This window comes from Numenius arquata, chromosome 6 (assembly GCF_964106895.1).
Source record: "Numenius arquata chromosome 6, bNumArq3.hap1.1, whole genome shotgun sequence".
Taxonomy (NCBI): Eukaryota; Metazoa; Chordata; class Aves; order Charadriiformes; family Scolopacidae; genus Numenius; species Numenius arquata.
The window spans coordinates 13175972-13192451 of NC_133581.1; the positions used below are offsets into that span (position 1 = coordinate 13175972).

The window sequence follows — 16480 nt, forward strand, 5'->3', positions numbered from 1 at the left end:
TGTTTCAAGCAAACAAGACTTAACAGAACATATGGCTTTACAGTAACATCAATTTGTCAACTAAGTTGTAGCAATAAATACTTAAAATCTCTACCAATAGACTTACATTTTTTGATCTGTTTTAAACAATACAGAAAACAATTACCAATTTAAAAACCTGTTGTAAAATGCTGAACACCAAAAAAATTCTTATTTAAATCACTTTTGTAAGCTAAAACAACCAAAATAACATTTATAGGGCATTTCAGTTTCAGAAGAAACATGAATTCATTTTTTTTCTTCTCTTTTTACAAGGTGAAAAATGTATGAAAACTGCTAAATACTTTGGTCACACTAATAGTCAAATAGTTATGTCTCAAATACATTAGATTTGTGTATTCACTTTTTTATAAAACTATTCTTACAGCCATTTTAACTATAGTAACACTACTGTCATCATTACATGGGTAGCAGGATCTTATTTCACAGGCCACCCATTATTTAGAACAATACAATATAAACATACGCAAAAATTATTGGTATTTCTCAATGTGCAATATTTTTACACTTATGAATTTCTGTACAATGTCTTAAAATCTAGAATATAAATGTTGCTGGTCCTGATCCCTTGCGAAATTAGTGCAGCAGTGACTGGCTTCAACAGGGTCTAGATGAAATCCTCAAGAAACACTCGAACACCTGGATATATCAGTTCATTTTCTTCAGCCAAGGCAGTAGACATCACACATCATACAGGGCCATTAACAGATGCCTCTCCTAAATGGGTGTGTTGATCAGTCCTAAGAGGCCAAAAAAAAGATTTAAGTATACAAGAAACAAGAAGGGTCCAAACCAAATTTGGGTAGGTGCAAAAAAACCCCCAAACCAAAACAATCCCACCACACACATCCAACCCCAAAACCAACAACCCCAGATCATGTGTAGCATGTGTAGTTGAAGAGAAGAAATGCTAGCTAATAACATGCTCATCCCATTTATTTTCTGGAGTCTAGCATTTCTGGAGTCCTTATTGCCTAATTAAGCACAGCACTTTAATTAACTGAGCACACCATTCAAGAGTGTTTGATCCTTATTAACTGAGGTACTAAGTGATCTCTAGAGATGCACTATCTCCCCAAGAGAATCACTAATAAAAAGCACATTTCTGACACTTCTCCAAATCTTATTGTGAGGCAAAGTGTGATTCCAGAAGTATTTAAGGTTGCATTTGAAAGTGAGCTGCTAAGACACAACAGGAAAAACAACAGTATCTTAAAAAAAAAAAAAACCTGCTTTAGTTGCTAATCTAATCTATAAACTGTCACTTCACAAATACTTTGAATGTCAGTCCATTAGCATGAAAATATCAGGAAGTAAGGAGGAAAATAAGGAGCAAACCTGTAAAAGTGGAAACAATGACAGTATATACATTTCTACATAAGAAGTTTAGTGTAAATGTGGGCTCAATTGCTCTGGACTAACACAAACAAAAGGATCAAATCAGTAGTGCATGAGAACATTAAGAATTGCAAGCAAAAAAGGCAAAAAACTCAATTTCCAATCAGTGCAAATCTACTGAATACATTCGAAGTTTCCCTTAAAGAATATAAATACCACTTGGAACTACATATGAGAAAAGTTACCTGTAACTCCTGTTCTCTGATGGTGTACATCACAGAGAAGCCACTCTTGGGTCCGTGCTCTACATGCACATGACCAGCAGGAGTCCCCTAGCTAAGTCTTTGGCTGCTAAGCTATAAAAACACTTTTTAAAAAAATATGTACATATTAGAAAAAAAGACAGACAGCACTAGACAAAAGTAAACACTTTCGTTAGAGAAACCTGGAAGGTAAGAAACAAGTGCTTGCATGGACAGGAAGTCTGACAGTCCACACAGCAGTAAGTCACTTGTTAACTGGAAAGAGTCCATGACAGAACAGGGCTCCTAGCAGATTTACTACTGCTGGCCACCAGCCAAAGACCTACCTAGGGGACTCCTCCCACTAGTCATACATGCATGGAGCCCCAAAAGCACAATTACGTTTATCTTGACATTTATACTGCGCTTATATGAGGATCTGCTGTGACAGCCACCTTTAGAGAAAGTACTGAGCCTCAATGAAGCCAGCTGGATTCAAAGAAAGGGGTTCCTCGAGATTTCCTGCAACTGAAAAGCACTCCAACGAACTGCTAGCTCTGGGAGCCCTCTGTTGGTTGACAGACATCTTTATTCTTTACTCAAAAGGCAAACCTAGTACCCAAAGACTTCTTCCCCACAATTTATGCTTATCAGCATTAAAAATGTTGTCTTGATAAAAACTACCTCCACATAAAGAGGAGGTTGTGAAAGACAGTTTCTGTGTTTCCCACTTTAACTTAGTATACACAGTTGGTTTTGGTTGGTTTTTTTTTTTTTAGAATCCACTTCTTGATTAAATTTATGAAATTTATGCAGAGTATAAAGTTCTGGTTTACAGGAAAGGTAGCAGTGTTTGAGTGTAACACTCAGTACCATAGAGGTAAGACATACTAGCTCATAAACAAGTCTAAAAAACAGAATCTGAATTTGACAAACATGCTTGCATCTTTCTTAGTCTTCATACAGTATAATCAGAACATGCAGTACAGTTCTGTGTTGTATCTAGAGCTATAATCTAAATCTTTGCTAACAAAAGCATTTCAATTTTGTCTTCACTACAAAGCAAGATATATGAGTGTCCAAAGTCTTAAAAGTGGTTACTTCTTTCACTGGATTTGTGTGAGAAATATGTTTCTCTAATAATAGTTCAAAACCTATGAAAGTCAAGAAATACCACAGCTTTTAAACTGTTAAAGCAACTAGATAAATACAGATTCAGGAAAATACATATGTGACCATATTTATAACTCTGATTTTCAGAATCATACCCCTGCTTCTACAAGGCAGAAGTGACTCCTGGAATTACTTCTAATTAAGCAAAATCCTCTCTCCCTTCAGAACACCCTCCCAATTCAGAACCCCCTCAACTCCCCAAAAAGAAGGCAGCACACTCAGCTCTGACTCCCCAGGCCCTGCACTGAAGAGGAGCAGATCCTACGGATTACTCAGAGTTTAGTAATTACACATTTAGATCTTCCTGTTACAAGGGTTTTCTTTGAGACAGCACAGTTCCTCTGGGCACCTTTGAATTACATCTAAAACAAGAAAGGGCAACATGCTACCCTTTGCCTTTACATTGAGAATCAAGAGGGATTGTACCTGATGTTTAACAATCCATTCATTCTGCTAGGAAACCAGTAAAGTCTTTCCTAGATATCAATTTTAAAATACTTATGAATACTTAAGTTCCAGAGCAAAGTCTCAACTCAATACTGCCTTCAAGGATGGAAATCTTCTCACCTACTTTACGCTCTTCATTGTTTCAGGCTTTTATGATAAAGATGAATCCTGCTCTGAGAGAAGTCTAGGAACCAGCTCAGATGCAAAATATCTGCATTAAGCATTTCTAACATTTGGTGATTAATGTCACTCTACTTGCATTTGATTTTGGTGAAACCATACTAGACTTAAGTTGTTTGTGTACGTTTCCATACCATTGTAATTTGGGAGGCAAAAAAAACCCCAAATAAGTACTTCAACAGGAAATGAAGCAGAAGAAACACTGTCAAATGCTTTTTTTTTTTTTTGAGAAAGCAGTACTACCTGACAATTTAAGAGAAACAAATTTATGCAAGAGGCAAGAGCAGCTTTCTCTGTTTGGTGGTGGTCCCCTCAGAATTGTATCTTGAATTACTATTCTCCAAGACTGCAGTAGTAGCCAAGCTGCCAAAGAAAAATGTCTTCTTTTCTTTCCTCCAATAAGTATGCTGAGCAATCCAGGCTGCTCCATATTTCAGGCAAGTTTTATTTGAAACAAATTATTTATGCACTTTGAAAAATCTTCTCCAAATCTGCAAGCATTCAGATTAATACCTGGGTGCAAATAATAACCGATTCAAAATCAAACAAGCATGACTTAAGGCACCATTTCCTTTCCATACAACTGCACTAGTGGACTCCCCCCAAACTGTTCTGCAGTATAGAATATGGAATAAAAAAAATGGTAGACCTAACTTAAGTAAATTTTCAGGATAAAGTCAAACTTATTCCCCTAACATTTTTTTTTAAGTCATTCACTATTCTAACTTGATAACATATCACAAAACAGAATGGGGATATTTACAACACCCTGCAAGACAAATAGTATAAGGCAAATGCATTTTTTCACAACTCAAGAGTCTTAATCAACAAGAAATGCAACTTGTAAGAATTTTATAAAGTAGATGCAAGCACATGTTTAGATTATGCTAAACTCAGAGCCGATAACTAACAGGAATTCATTAATCTTTTTAGATCAATCCTATTAGAAGAACATGCAAACTGCTATTTAAAGGACTGAAAGCATCCTTGATTGCAGTTACCTCTGTTCAGGACTGCTGTTAGTAGGCTGCAGAGCTGAAGGAGCCTCTTCTGCAACCTCTGTGTTCTCTTCTACTACATATTTACAAGAAGCATCCTGCGAGGTAGACAATTTTCCTTCCTCACTTAAAAAAAAAAGAAAAGTTATTTAATTTTTAATTTTACTTACAGGGTAATTTCAGGCAACAGGAGAAAACTGGGAGATGGGTCCATATTTTACATGCAAATGGATTTTAAGTTACAACTGCAACATGAAGATCAAGCACATGGCTCTAGACTTTACAAACACCTAATAATGCACCAGTGTTTACATTCATTAGAACTTGACTGGATAAAAGGGCAGGAAATACAGTGATTACAAATGAGATCAGAAAAGAAATAAGGAATGTGTGAAATGCCTGAAGTGGTAACAATCACAGTCATGATCCTTTACTATACATACCGATAGGATTTCAACACTCTGAAGCCAAAAGTATGCAAAAATGGAAGGAAGAAAGTATAAAAGAAATTCAAGATTCCCTCAGAAACTGGCATAAATAAAGCCTGTCCGTGAAACATCAGCAGAATCATTAACTCATCACCATCTTTATTAAGCCCCCAGATAACTCCACAATGAAATACAGTGTATGGGTTATGCAGTACAAAGACTGTAGCTGAATCTATTTAATGATCTTCCTCTCAGAGACAAAATCAAACAGAAAAACCAATATACTCATACTATATAAACCATTACCATGTAACTAGGCAGCCTCAAGTCATTAGCTATCAAATACTTGTGTTTTGCCTCTAAATTAAAGCTTTCCTGCCTCTCTATTCCACCCTCTGCCACCTCAGTCACATCATTACAAGTGCACTAAAACACAAATTTGACCATATACCTGCAAGAAACAGCTATAAGGTAGCTCTGAAGTAGACACAAACATCAATCTTGTACCTCTGTGGCAACAAATCTATTTATGCAAGAAGTCAGGAACATTTTAAAGCCACTCTCATCCGCTGATTATTCTTCCTATTCTTAGAGTTTGCCTTTTAACGGATCCTTTAAATTTCAATGAATCCTTCTCTTTCCTCCCCTGCCTCCTTACACCTACAGAGGCTGTAAAAATATTCTTTTGCATTGTAATCTCTCATCAAGACCCACTTTTCCCCATCTGATCTCCCCATCTCATTTGCCTTGATACTCACTATTTGTTCAAAATAAAATACTTGTCATCATCCCCATCAGAACTGGACTCCTAATTATTTTTTTGGTTTTTTAAAAAGGTGAGTCTCTGCTGTCATTCTTCCCTTCTCATCCTTAAGTTCAGAAACCACATTTTTGTCCTTTGCTGCTTTTCACAAATTAACTGCTATGCATGTCAAGTGCAAGGTCCTGCACATGAGTCGGGGGCAGTCCCATGCACAAATACAGGATGAGCAGAGAATGGACTGAGAGCAGCCCTGAAGCGAAGAACTTGGGGGTGCTGGTGGGTGAGAACCTCAACATGAGCCAGCAATGTGCACTTGCAGGCCAGAAAGCCAACCGCATCCTGGACTGCATCAAAAGAAGTGTGGCCAGCAGGTTGAGGGAGGCAATTCTCCCCCTCTACTCCGTTCTTGTGAGGCCCCATCTGGAGTACTGCATCCAGCTCTGGGCCCCCCCATGTAAGACCTGTTGGAGCGAGTCCAGAGGAGGGCCACAAAGATGAGAGGGCTGGAACACCTCTCCTATGAGGACAGGCTGAGAGAACTGGGGTTGTTCAGCCTGGAGAAAAGGCTTTGGGGAGACCTTATAGCAACCTTCCAATACCTAAAGGAGGCCTACAGGAAACATGGGGAGGGACTCTTTATCAGGGAATGTAGCAATAGGATGAGGGTAATGGCTTTAAACTGAAAGAGGGTAGATTTAGATTAGATATTAGGAAGAAATTCTTTACTGTGAGGGTGATGAGACACTGGAACAGGTTGCCCGTGGAAGTCGTGGATGCCCCATCCCTGAAAGTGTTCAAGGGAACACTTTCAAGGGAAGCTTTTTCTGCTGAAATGGACTGGGATTTTTTTAAGCAACTTCCAAGACGTATAGAAAATTTCTTGTCAATATTTAAAACTAGAATAGGGACAGATACTATGAAGTTATTCTAAAAGAATGAGAAGAGGGTTGCATGCCAAAATTCTAGTAATATGTTCATATTTGTCAAGATTGGGGAAGGGGGAGGGGCACGGGCAACATACCAGCTTCAATTAATGAAGGCAAAATTATTTTTGCATGTCAGAAAGTCTGTAGCCTCTGTTTCCCTACATAGAGATTTAATATTAAATAAAAAACACTTGATCATTAAATCTAAGATCACAAGATCTTAGTAGACAAGATCAAGTAGATGAAACAGAAAGGTGTTTTATTCCCATAAAAGGATCACACTGTTGATATATGTAATAGGGAATATAATCCTAAGACAGTTATTCCTGGATCAAAAACTTTGTATCAGAAGATACCAAAATTAAGGAGTTTGTTCTTCTGGTTATTCTAGAATTCTATGTGGCACCTGTAGTCCAGAACAGATTTGACAATCATCCATACCACCAACAGTTATCACCCCAAATGTCTGATAAATTACTCTCAAGAGTAGTGACCAGCTGGCCTTCAACTTCTGTCCTCCATCCTCCTGGATGAGAGGGATGGAATTTCAATCCAAATCTAAAAGTTCTATTAAAAATTTAAAAAGTTTAGCTTTGACATGCAATTAACTGTATCTTAAAAGAATAATGGTACATAAAAAATGCACAATAACGTGCATCAGGATCAAAAGTTGAGTCAGTCTTCCACTATCAAGCTTTAATATCAGTGGAGATTATTAAGGAAAGTTATTTTATAGCAACTAACTGGAAGTAAAATTTTAAAACAATTACTTTTGAAGAAGATTTGTAGTTAAAGCCTCAGGAATTATCATTTGCAAAGAACTCTTTTTGATGACATATAGCATTCCATCATCAGTTCTTATTTTACAAGGGTGGGAAGGATAATAAATAGATATTCTCACCTTTTGAAAACAGCTGTTTCAGTTTTAGCATCTACAGTAAGGCTCAGTGTCTCCTTCATGCTGCCGTTCATTACTGTTTCAGTTACCTTGTCTGTATTTTCTACATCATCCTCTCCATCTGAACTGGCCTCCATAGCAACACTTCCTGGAGCTAGATATACAGAAGTAGTTTAGTACATGGCTGGTTATGTTTCCATTTCATGAACAGGCATACGAGCCAATATGACCAGAAGGATATTTTTGCAGTTTTGTATACTTCTCGAACTCTTCCTTATAGAGAAAATCACCTTTCTGTAACCCTCACGATACACATACATAGAGCATAAGTACATCTTACAGATGGCTTAGTTTTATTTTGCAAGCCACTTAGTGATTTAGATTGACAATGGTTACTGCAACAGGTTTGTCTGAACAAGACTTTAGTAGGACTATGGTGATGTATAGTCAAATTCTTTACACAAGCTCAGAGAGTAGAAATTTGACGGTACATTTCCAAGTACAGACAAGCCTTTGGGAAGTCATTCTCCCTGGACTTCTCATCTGCACTTCTTGTTCTGTCTGTTAATAATATATACAAAAACCTAGTTAGCACATGTTTGGCCTTTAACCAGTTCATACATGTAGAAGAAAATTTGTGCATGCATAGTGAAGATAACTTGGAAAGAAATGAGCAGGAAGGAGAAATTTGAACACATGGAGCGCACTGGCCTACAGTCACATAGGATGAGACTACCACTCTTCTCGGGCATCAGCTCAGCAAACTAAGTGCTAACAGATGAAGATTCTCTAACAGAACACACTTAGCTTTTTTGTAATCCTTTTTTGCTCATGATGAGCAGGCCTTTACAGGCAACAGTAACACTAGCTCCTGTTTTAAATAGGAAACTATTTTAAATAGTTTAGGATTTCTCTGACAAATCATTTTCATTATCTGGCAGAACAGCAGCAGAAGCAGATGAGAGGTCTCTGGAAACCTAAATTTTAAAGTTCAGGGAGATCTTTCTCAGGTACAACTCTTAAAATCAATCTGTTTGCATTTCTGAATGCTGAGTACTTACTCTCTAGCTGCGTTGCAAGAGCAGGTACATTTGCACTCAAGGGATCAACCGGGTCTGCGTTTGTTTCCATTTCCACAGGAGAATTACTTCTTAAGGAATCTTTTGAGCTTCAAATATAAAGTAAAAAACCTTTAGAAACATTTCTGAATAGCAGAATGGAGTGTTCTTAAAATAGTATTTTTAGTCTTATATCAAAGCTTGTAGGCCTAGAACTCTACTGAAACCGAATGACAGCAAGCTTGTCTGTAGGGGTCTTGGGAAGACATGATAAATAGAAATTTAGTAATGCAAAAATCTACCAGAACTGAGCTGACCGAGTATCTATTTTGTGGTGGTTTTATTTTCACATGTTTTATTTGGTTTGATTACAAGTAGTAGTGGACATGTTCCTGGTAAATAAGGCAAACAAGTATCACTGGCTCCTTGCAGTATTTCCAACATTTTTAACTGACTTTCTAAATGCACTCTTTGCAACTTGAAAGATGGTTCTCTGCTGAGACTACCCACATGGTCCTCATTATCCACTACAGACTACTGAATTGTATATACAGTATAGCTACACGTTTTGCATTCTGAAGGAACACTCAAAAATCAAGATTTGGCCACTTGAAACACTTCTCACCATTAAGAGAATAACGTCTTTTCTAGCAACTCCAAGTCTTCATTTTCTAAATCTGTAATTCTGTTATCAACTTACCTGCCTCAAGCATAAACACTGTAATGTTTTATGTAAAAAATATGATTAGAAGTATGACAAAAATAAAAATTTTATATCAGAGCTGTTTAATGCCCAGACAGACAATTGAGAGCCAGATGTACAAAAGGAAGAGTCTTCTGATTGGAGAAGGGATCAGTTCTTGACTGCTAGCATTTGGCAACTTAAAATTTATATCTATATTAGGTACTTACACAGAGGACTTCAGTTATTTTTTTAAGTAGAGTTCAAGGCAAGAAAGGAAAGTGTATCTCAGGCATTCTCAAAATAGTACAGAGCTGCTTAAACTAGGTGTCACAGCTGCATAGCCATGCAAGTTTTAAAAAACCAAAAAACCAAAACCCAACAAAAAAAGAACCAGAAAACCATCTGTTTTACAACATCCATAAACCAGAACCATCATAGACATTTTATGACCTTCACATTCAACAGTTCCATGTCCAACCCTTCATATTCTTTAAAAACCCTCAAAAGCAATGACACAATAGGATCCACCCATCCTACAAAAGCCTGCTGTGAGTTAGATCATACAAAGACATACTGTTATAACACATGGGGTGCTTCAGACACTACACACTTGGTATTCCACCAGAACACTACCAACACAGGCTTGTAGAGATCAACATCCCAAGGAAACCAAATGGCAGCTGCCATTACATTTAGTAATGAAGAACCTGCTGAATTACTAACACTCTTACCTCAAAGAGGATGTGAACTCTGAAAAGGAAGCCCAGCCAGTTTCTTTTGCTGGCATAGGTTCTTCTGTACTCCACACATCAGACCCAACAGAATCCAAATTGGCACCATGTGCAGTCTCCATGGGTACATCAAAGTTAGCTGACCAGTTTGGTGCTGAAAAACCATCAACAGATTCATTAGGAACAAATTTAAATAAAGAACATGAGTGCACATATGCCTAACACTCATTCTCTATATGTACATTAAAAAGAAATCAGCAAAATCCTTAACTAGACTTTAAAGCGCATGCAGAAGAATCCTCTATATACTGTAAAAAAAAACAAACCAAACAATGACCACATTCTCTAGAAGGGAAATTCTGCTAGTAAGACAGAATTTTTAAAAACAGTAACTCAGAGTATTCTGCTAGAAATCAATACAGCTTATCTGAAGAACAAAACCAATAAGCCATACTAGATCACAAGTATAATCCCACTTTATTCTTTAAACTAACACCAACATTGGTTATTTCAAAACTAATTTCTATAATGGAAAAAAAAGTTTTCATCCCTTTTTTCAGTTCCCTATGCACATTTTCCTGAACACAGAAAATGAGCATGTCAACTTAGGTATGGGCAGTCTCTAAATTTCTCATGCACTAACACCACTGCCAAGTTTCAGAAAAGTTTGAGGCTTTTTACAGCTTAAAATATTTATTGGTATTTTAAATTTCAGAGCAACTGTGACTTAACAGCATCTAATTTAGGATAGGTCAATTCAAAATACTTCGCCTACCCAAGGGAAACATGTTTTTCATTAACACTTACATACAAAAAAACAGGCTGAAAAGGAAGCTCTGACTAGCAATTAGAAATTCCAACCCAGGCAGATATGGGAGGAGACCCACATGGATCAAAACTTGTTTGACACACAGATGCCAACGACACCAATCTGACAAAAGAAAAGAAAACCCTTAACTTTTCCTTCTATTTTAATTTAATTCCTTACAGTCTAGATAAACACAGGGCTTTTACCTACAGATATCACCATTTTAATTAAAGCCAGTTTAGTCTACCGCGACTGGAACGTGAACATACTTAAACCAATTACATCAGTTAAGTTTCCCCATAAGATTCTAATGATGTGCATCTTCCATTCACACATGAAACCAGACTAATGCAAATTCACTTCGTAGGAAGTTTTTTAGAAGAGCATTGTTAGATGAAAAGTTGGTCTGAAAGGCTTCCAGTAAAAACAGATATATTTCAGGTTTGGATACTAACAACCCATTAGTTTTACAGGCATTCAAGATGTGTAACTGATTACATTTCACCCTTCCCTGTCTGATTCCTCCTCCATTTCTTCCTCTTGAAGACACTAGAAACATCAATTTTAGAGAGACTACATAACTTGACTCAAGACACCTAAGGAACTCAAACTTCCCTACATTTGCATGCTTTGTTGCAAGCAGTCTTTAGAGTGGGAAAGACTACTTTACTAAGATAGTTGGAATATGTGGTAGATAAGGAAAACTCCTACAAAGTAAGACTGCTAGATCTAACACTTTCCTGTAACTCAAAGTAGCTGGGAGAAAAGCTACGTACGTTCACTTAAGTCTACTTCCATTTTGTCCTCTGTATTGGTGTGTGATTCAAACAAGTCTTGTTTTGTTCCATCCTCTTCTTCAGAGTCTGTACTTTCTTCACTGTCCGTACTGCCCGAACTTAAAAATACAAAGAGATAGTTTACATTCTAGGTTTAGTACCAGCCCCTTGGCACAATGAAATACTGGAGAGTTTGAGGCTAAAGAGAATTAGAATAGCTATCATTTCTGATAAATTAACTGGAGGCATAATTGTTAGCTGTTAGCATTCCCCTCATTTCTCTCTCAAAAAAACAAGGTTTAAGGTTTTTCACTTGATTGTGTGAAGAGGCTCTCTCCCTCTCTCGCCCTCCCCCACCCCGCCTTGCAAGTAGAAGACAAAAATTGGTTTTACTACTGCCATGCAAAAGGGACAGGAAAAGGAAAGTAAGTAATCAGATCCATGTAGAGAGATTGTTAGTCTATTTGGTCTCTTCACACTATACAGGAGTGCTGAAATACAAAACTCTGACACCAGTCTAACAAGATGTAACTTGATCTATTTTAAAATATAACAACAGATTTAACAAATCTACTTTAAAGTTTCCCCAATTGTACTCCATCCCATCCTCTTTACATATAGACATGCTTTAAACCCTACAGGCATCTCCCTCTTCCTGGTGAGCACAACTAACACAAAAAGCAAGGTAAGGTGAGAAGGTAAAGATGTCACTGAAACACATCACATTAAGTAACCACAACACCATCAAACAAAACAATCGGTTTTGTACAGAAGGTACTAGCAACACGCATTTCAAATGTTGCAATGGAAGAAGAGATCACGTTTGTGATTGAAGCCACAAGAAGGTCAGAAAAGCCAGGACTACTCTGGGACAAAATTCAGTAGATATCAAGACAGGCTACACAGCTCTGAGAGTTTTGGGGACCAGGTACTCCTTCCTCTCAATGCAGCTTCCTATGCAGCTTTGTCCATAACCCCACTGGTACTGTAGAGAAGACAGCAAGGTCTACAGAGGTGTGGAACTAGACTGCCTTCTACAAGACAGGAAGAGCTGAGCAGGTTTAAAAGCAGAGGGAAAGAATAAACAGCAAGGAAAAAAAAAAAAAAGAGAAGCCACAAAAGCTGAAGTGCAGGAAGAGCTGAGTAGGCAGGGCAGTTGTTGCCATCTTCTGCAAATTACAGCTACAAGACAGACACTAGAGCCATCCCCCTACTCATTTCTCCACAGAAAAGAAATACCTAGTTATGCTGGACAGCCTGTGCTAAGTCAGTGTGAACCAAAAGACATGTTCAGTATCAAGGGCTCACTATACTGCTTGTTGGATGAAAAACACATTTCTTACCTAGAACGCCTCTGGGACTCTGGTGTAAATGCAATATGTTTTTCTTCCCAAATGTCTTCTTCATCAGAGCCACCATCATCAAACTGCTGTATCCGCTCCTTACAGCATGCCTCAAACAAGGCTATATTGCCCTAAATAAAGCAAAAGTATAAAATCTGTATTTATGACTAACCATTCTACTTACATTAGCAAACACTTTGTAAGTGTATGACTATTCTGAAGAGAATCTTAAAGTAGTAGGGAGAAAAAACATTTCTCCAAGAACAGCAGAAAAACAGAATGTCTTAACAACTTAAAAGCTTGTCAAGAAAATATTCAGTGGTGCTTGTTTTACTCAGCTACTAACAAGTCGAGTGGACCATCGAAGAACAGCTAGGAGTTTCCATCCTGTTTAGGAACGGCGTGCAGGAGTGACATTGAAGAGCTTTTCAGATAACTAACCACCAAGAACTCCAGCTTTATTTTCTATAACGGGGTTCATTTCAGCTCAACTCACAAATAATATGTAGGGTTAAAGTCCCTGTCCTTACTTCTCTGTCACCACAGTTTCATTGGATGACTGAAATAGCTTCTACCCATAAAACACAAGTGTGCGATATGCACAAATAGGATCCAAGCCTGTTCTTGAACCTGGCCATACAAATTAGCAGCAGTTCTTTTTAATACGGATCACAAAGAACATTGTCTTCCAATTAGAAAAATCTCATGATACAGGAACAAGGTAGGGTAGTATTTTCCAAAGACTACACATCAAAGGAGTAAATATAACCACCACTACCAAAACTTTAAGGTTGCACCAAAGTTTAAAAGACAGTAATTTTTCTGACAGTACAGGAACATATACTTACACTTTCATTCGTATTGAGGGTAAAGTTGATGTCTGAGACTCTATCAAAAGAAACACTACAAAAAAGCAGACATATGCAATAAAACAAGATGTTGTATTCTGACATGAAGACATTTCATTTCTCCTAGGTTTCTTATTTTCCAATAATCTACAAATGTAAGACAAAGCTTCCAACATAAAAGTCAAATTCCACATTGACAAGGCTTGGCATTCATGTGATTTTTCTGTGAAACATTTTAAACAAAAATACAAAACAATGTCATCTCTACCCTATAGTTAGTTGTGAAGATGCAACAAGCCTAAACCAGCATAACTGAAATGATATATGCAAATCTCAAATGCTGTACTGTTATGTGCTGGAAAAAAAGTAGGCCTAAAGAATACCTAATCTGACTATGGACTAACATTATACAGCTCAAAATCCTGCCAAGATCCGAGTTCACATTTCTTACACCTTCTAGCTGATTTCACCACTTCATAGAAGGACCTTCTCAACAAGAATAGAGAAAGTGAAAGATGTAGTATCAACTTCTGTTTCCTAAAGAAAAAAAATAATCTCTATTTTTTTAACAGATTACTGAAGTTTTTTTCCAAACCAAACACTAAATTTTTATTAGGCTTTACATATCTTCAGATACTGAGCTACTGAGCAGTTTGACTAAGTAATTACAAATATGTCAGACTAAAAATAGCATTACTCAAACTAAATCTCTAGGGGAAGCAAAAAGAAACAGAGAAGGAAAAGATGGGAAATACTACCAGACTCAAAAGAGAGTCTTTTTTTTCCTCTAGCCACATATAACAATGCATTCAGCAGAGCAAGTCCTACTCTTTCTCTAATCCTCACTGCATTACAATGTAAGGAAAAAAGTGGTCTAAAGAAACATAAGTTTTAAGTTTAAGTTTTAAGTTACCATCTGAATTACTGTACAACAGTAAGCAGGTAATCTAAACTGTAACTGATTCTTGCACAAAAAAAGGCATAACTTTATCTACATCTTAATTCAACTTATATCATCGGTATATCTATCACAAATCTGAAGAGATTTGCTCACAAATGCAGTCATCTTCCTTCCACCAAGACCATACACTACCAAAAAGTCATGATCTTAAAGGCATTCCAACTCCTATACTGGCCAAAATCCACTTGCTTCTACTTAAGAGTATCCTAAATTGCTTCCTCTCCTATCATATCTTAATCTATAATCTCAGCAGATTACGTGGTGTAAAAAGGCAGCAATGCTTCTTAGATGGCACATGCTTCAGTCAACCATCACTTACTAAACATGTTTTACAGAAGTGCACTCAGATATTTTATCATATTTTACCCTTCTAGAAACCATCTTCAAGTAATGCTTTTTGCTCTTATCTGCATGTACTTGCATCCTAAGCCATGAATTCTTACCAAAAAATCAAGAACAAGTCTATTTTCAGCAAGAATCCTCATTCTTTTCCTTTCCCATCATGGTATCAGTTTACTTAGAACTGAAGAAAGAAACCAGTTTTTGTTTCAGTTGGGTTTTTTTTGTTTGGTTGGTTTTTTCACCTGACCAAGACTGTTCTCATTTCCTCATCACTTACCCTATTTGTAGAAATGAGTCTTAACTACCTTGACAACACAGGTCTATTTACAATGCCCTTCCTTACTGTCTCCTACACTCATAGATGTGCTGTTCCTATCATCTCTTCCAGGAAAACTTAAAAGTAATGTTATTCATGTGGTCTGGTACACAAATTCAGCAGTGAACCAAAAAAAAAAAAAAAATCACTTTGAGGCACAGAGGAAGTGAAAGTGCCCCCAACAACACCAAGTCATTGGACAGACGTAGCTTTCAAAAGCAGAGTTAGTTATTTATTCACAAGCACTGTGCTCTCATGTTGGCACAACCAGGACAATAGAAATGGAAGATACGCTGTTGCTCTCCTATAACCTGTTCAAGGAGGCTTCTATCAATGCACACAGATAATACAGAAAGACAGGACTGACTGGCAACTGCCTCACATCTGTAAAGGCTTGTATTTATCATCAGCAAAACCACAACCAAATACACAATAAGAAAGGAAACTCCCGAGACTATAATCAAAGCCAGTATAATGTTATACTCACTTGCCGATGTCATCTTGATCAGCAAACTTCTCATCGTTGAAGCCAAACTGGTCAATAAAATTGGACGTCATTTGTTGCATCTGATAATCAGAAAAGGCCTGGCAACCCCAGGACCAACGACAGTGATATAATGATTCTAATAATACTCTAAATCCTACTTGCCCACTTTGCTCCAAAGTAATAAAAGTCTCTCTAATGTAACCATTAAGACAAATCCTTTTCCTGTCCTTTACCATTGAATTTTAAATGGTAACACTAAGTACATACCTACTTACATTTACTGACTCAAAAGCCAGTCTAATAGCAGCTCTCAATAAGAAAGTGAGATCTCTAGTTCAACCACGTGCTAATCAGCACCTTTTCAAATGCACCCCAAAGAAACAGTGAAACAACACCATGTATTAGATAAAAGAAAAAGCTCTCTTTGTTCAGAACAGCATGAAGCTATGAATGGCAAGAACCAGAAAAGTACATTATATATAGATACTAAAGCACAATTGCGTATTTATCATGTAGTCATCACTAGAAATACCAGTCTCAGGCACATACACCAGCAGCATCTATTCAACATCTAGGAGGAGGAAACTATTGAACATTTTACATCTCAATGCAGTGTCACTGACTCCACTGTGCTTTTTTTTTTTAAAAAATTAAAGATGCCAGCGTCAACTGTGAGCAGATGGGTATATACAC

General features: G+C 37.2%; 1 protein-coding gene across 1 annotated transcript in view; it reads right to left on the reverse strand.

Moving 5' to 3' along the window:
- Nucleotides 1-727: 727 nt before the first annotated feature.
- Nucleotides 728-16480, reverse strand: part of PPP6R3 (protein phosphatase 6 regulatory subunit 3) — a 38630-nt gene continuing 22877 nt past the window's right edge. Inside the window, exons 15-24 of the mRNA XM_074149473.1 lie at nt 15788-15885; nt 13682-13736; nt 12834-12964; nt 11491-11609; nt 9907-10060; nt 8494-8600; nt 7436-7586; nt 4861-4878; nt 4421-4543; nt 728-779 (exon numbers count right to left, since the gene is read on the reverse strand). Of these exons, the coding sequence (XP_074005574.1) occupies nt 728-779; nt 4421-4543; nt 4861-4878; nt 7436-7586; nt 8494-8600; nt 9907-10060; nt 11491-11609; nt 12834-12964; nt 13682-13736; nt 15788-15885 (1008 nt within the window). The remainder of the gene's footprint in view (nt 780-4420; nt 4544-4860; nt 4879-7435; nt 7587-8493; nt 8601-9906; nt 10061-11490; nt 11610-12833; nt 12965-13681; nt 13737-15787; nt 15886-16480) is intronic.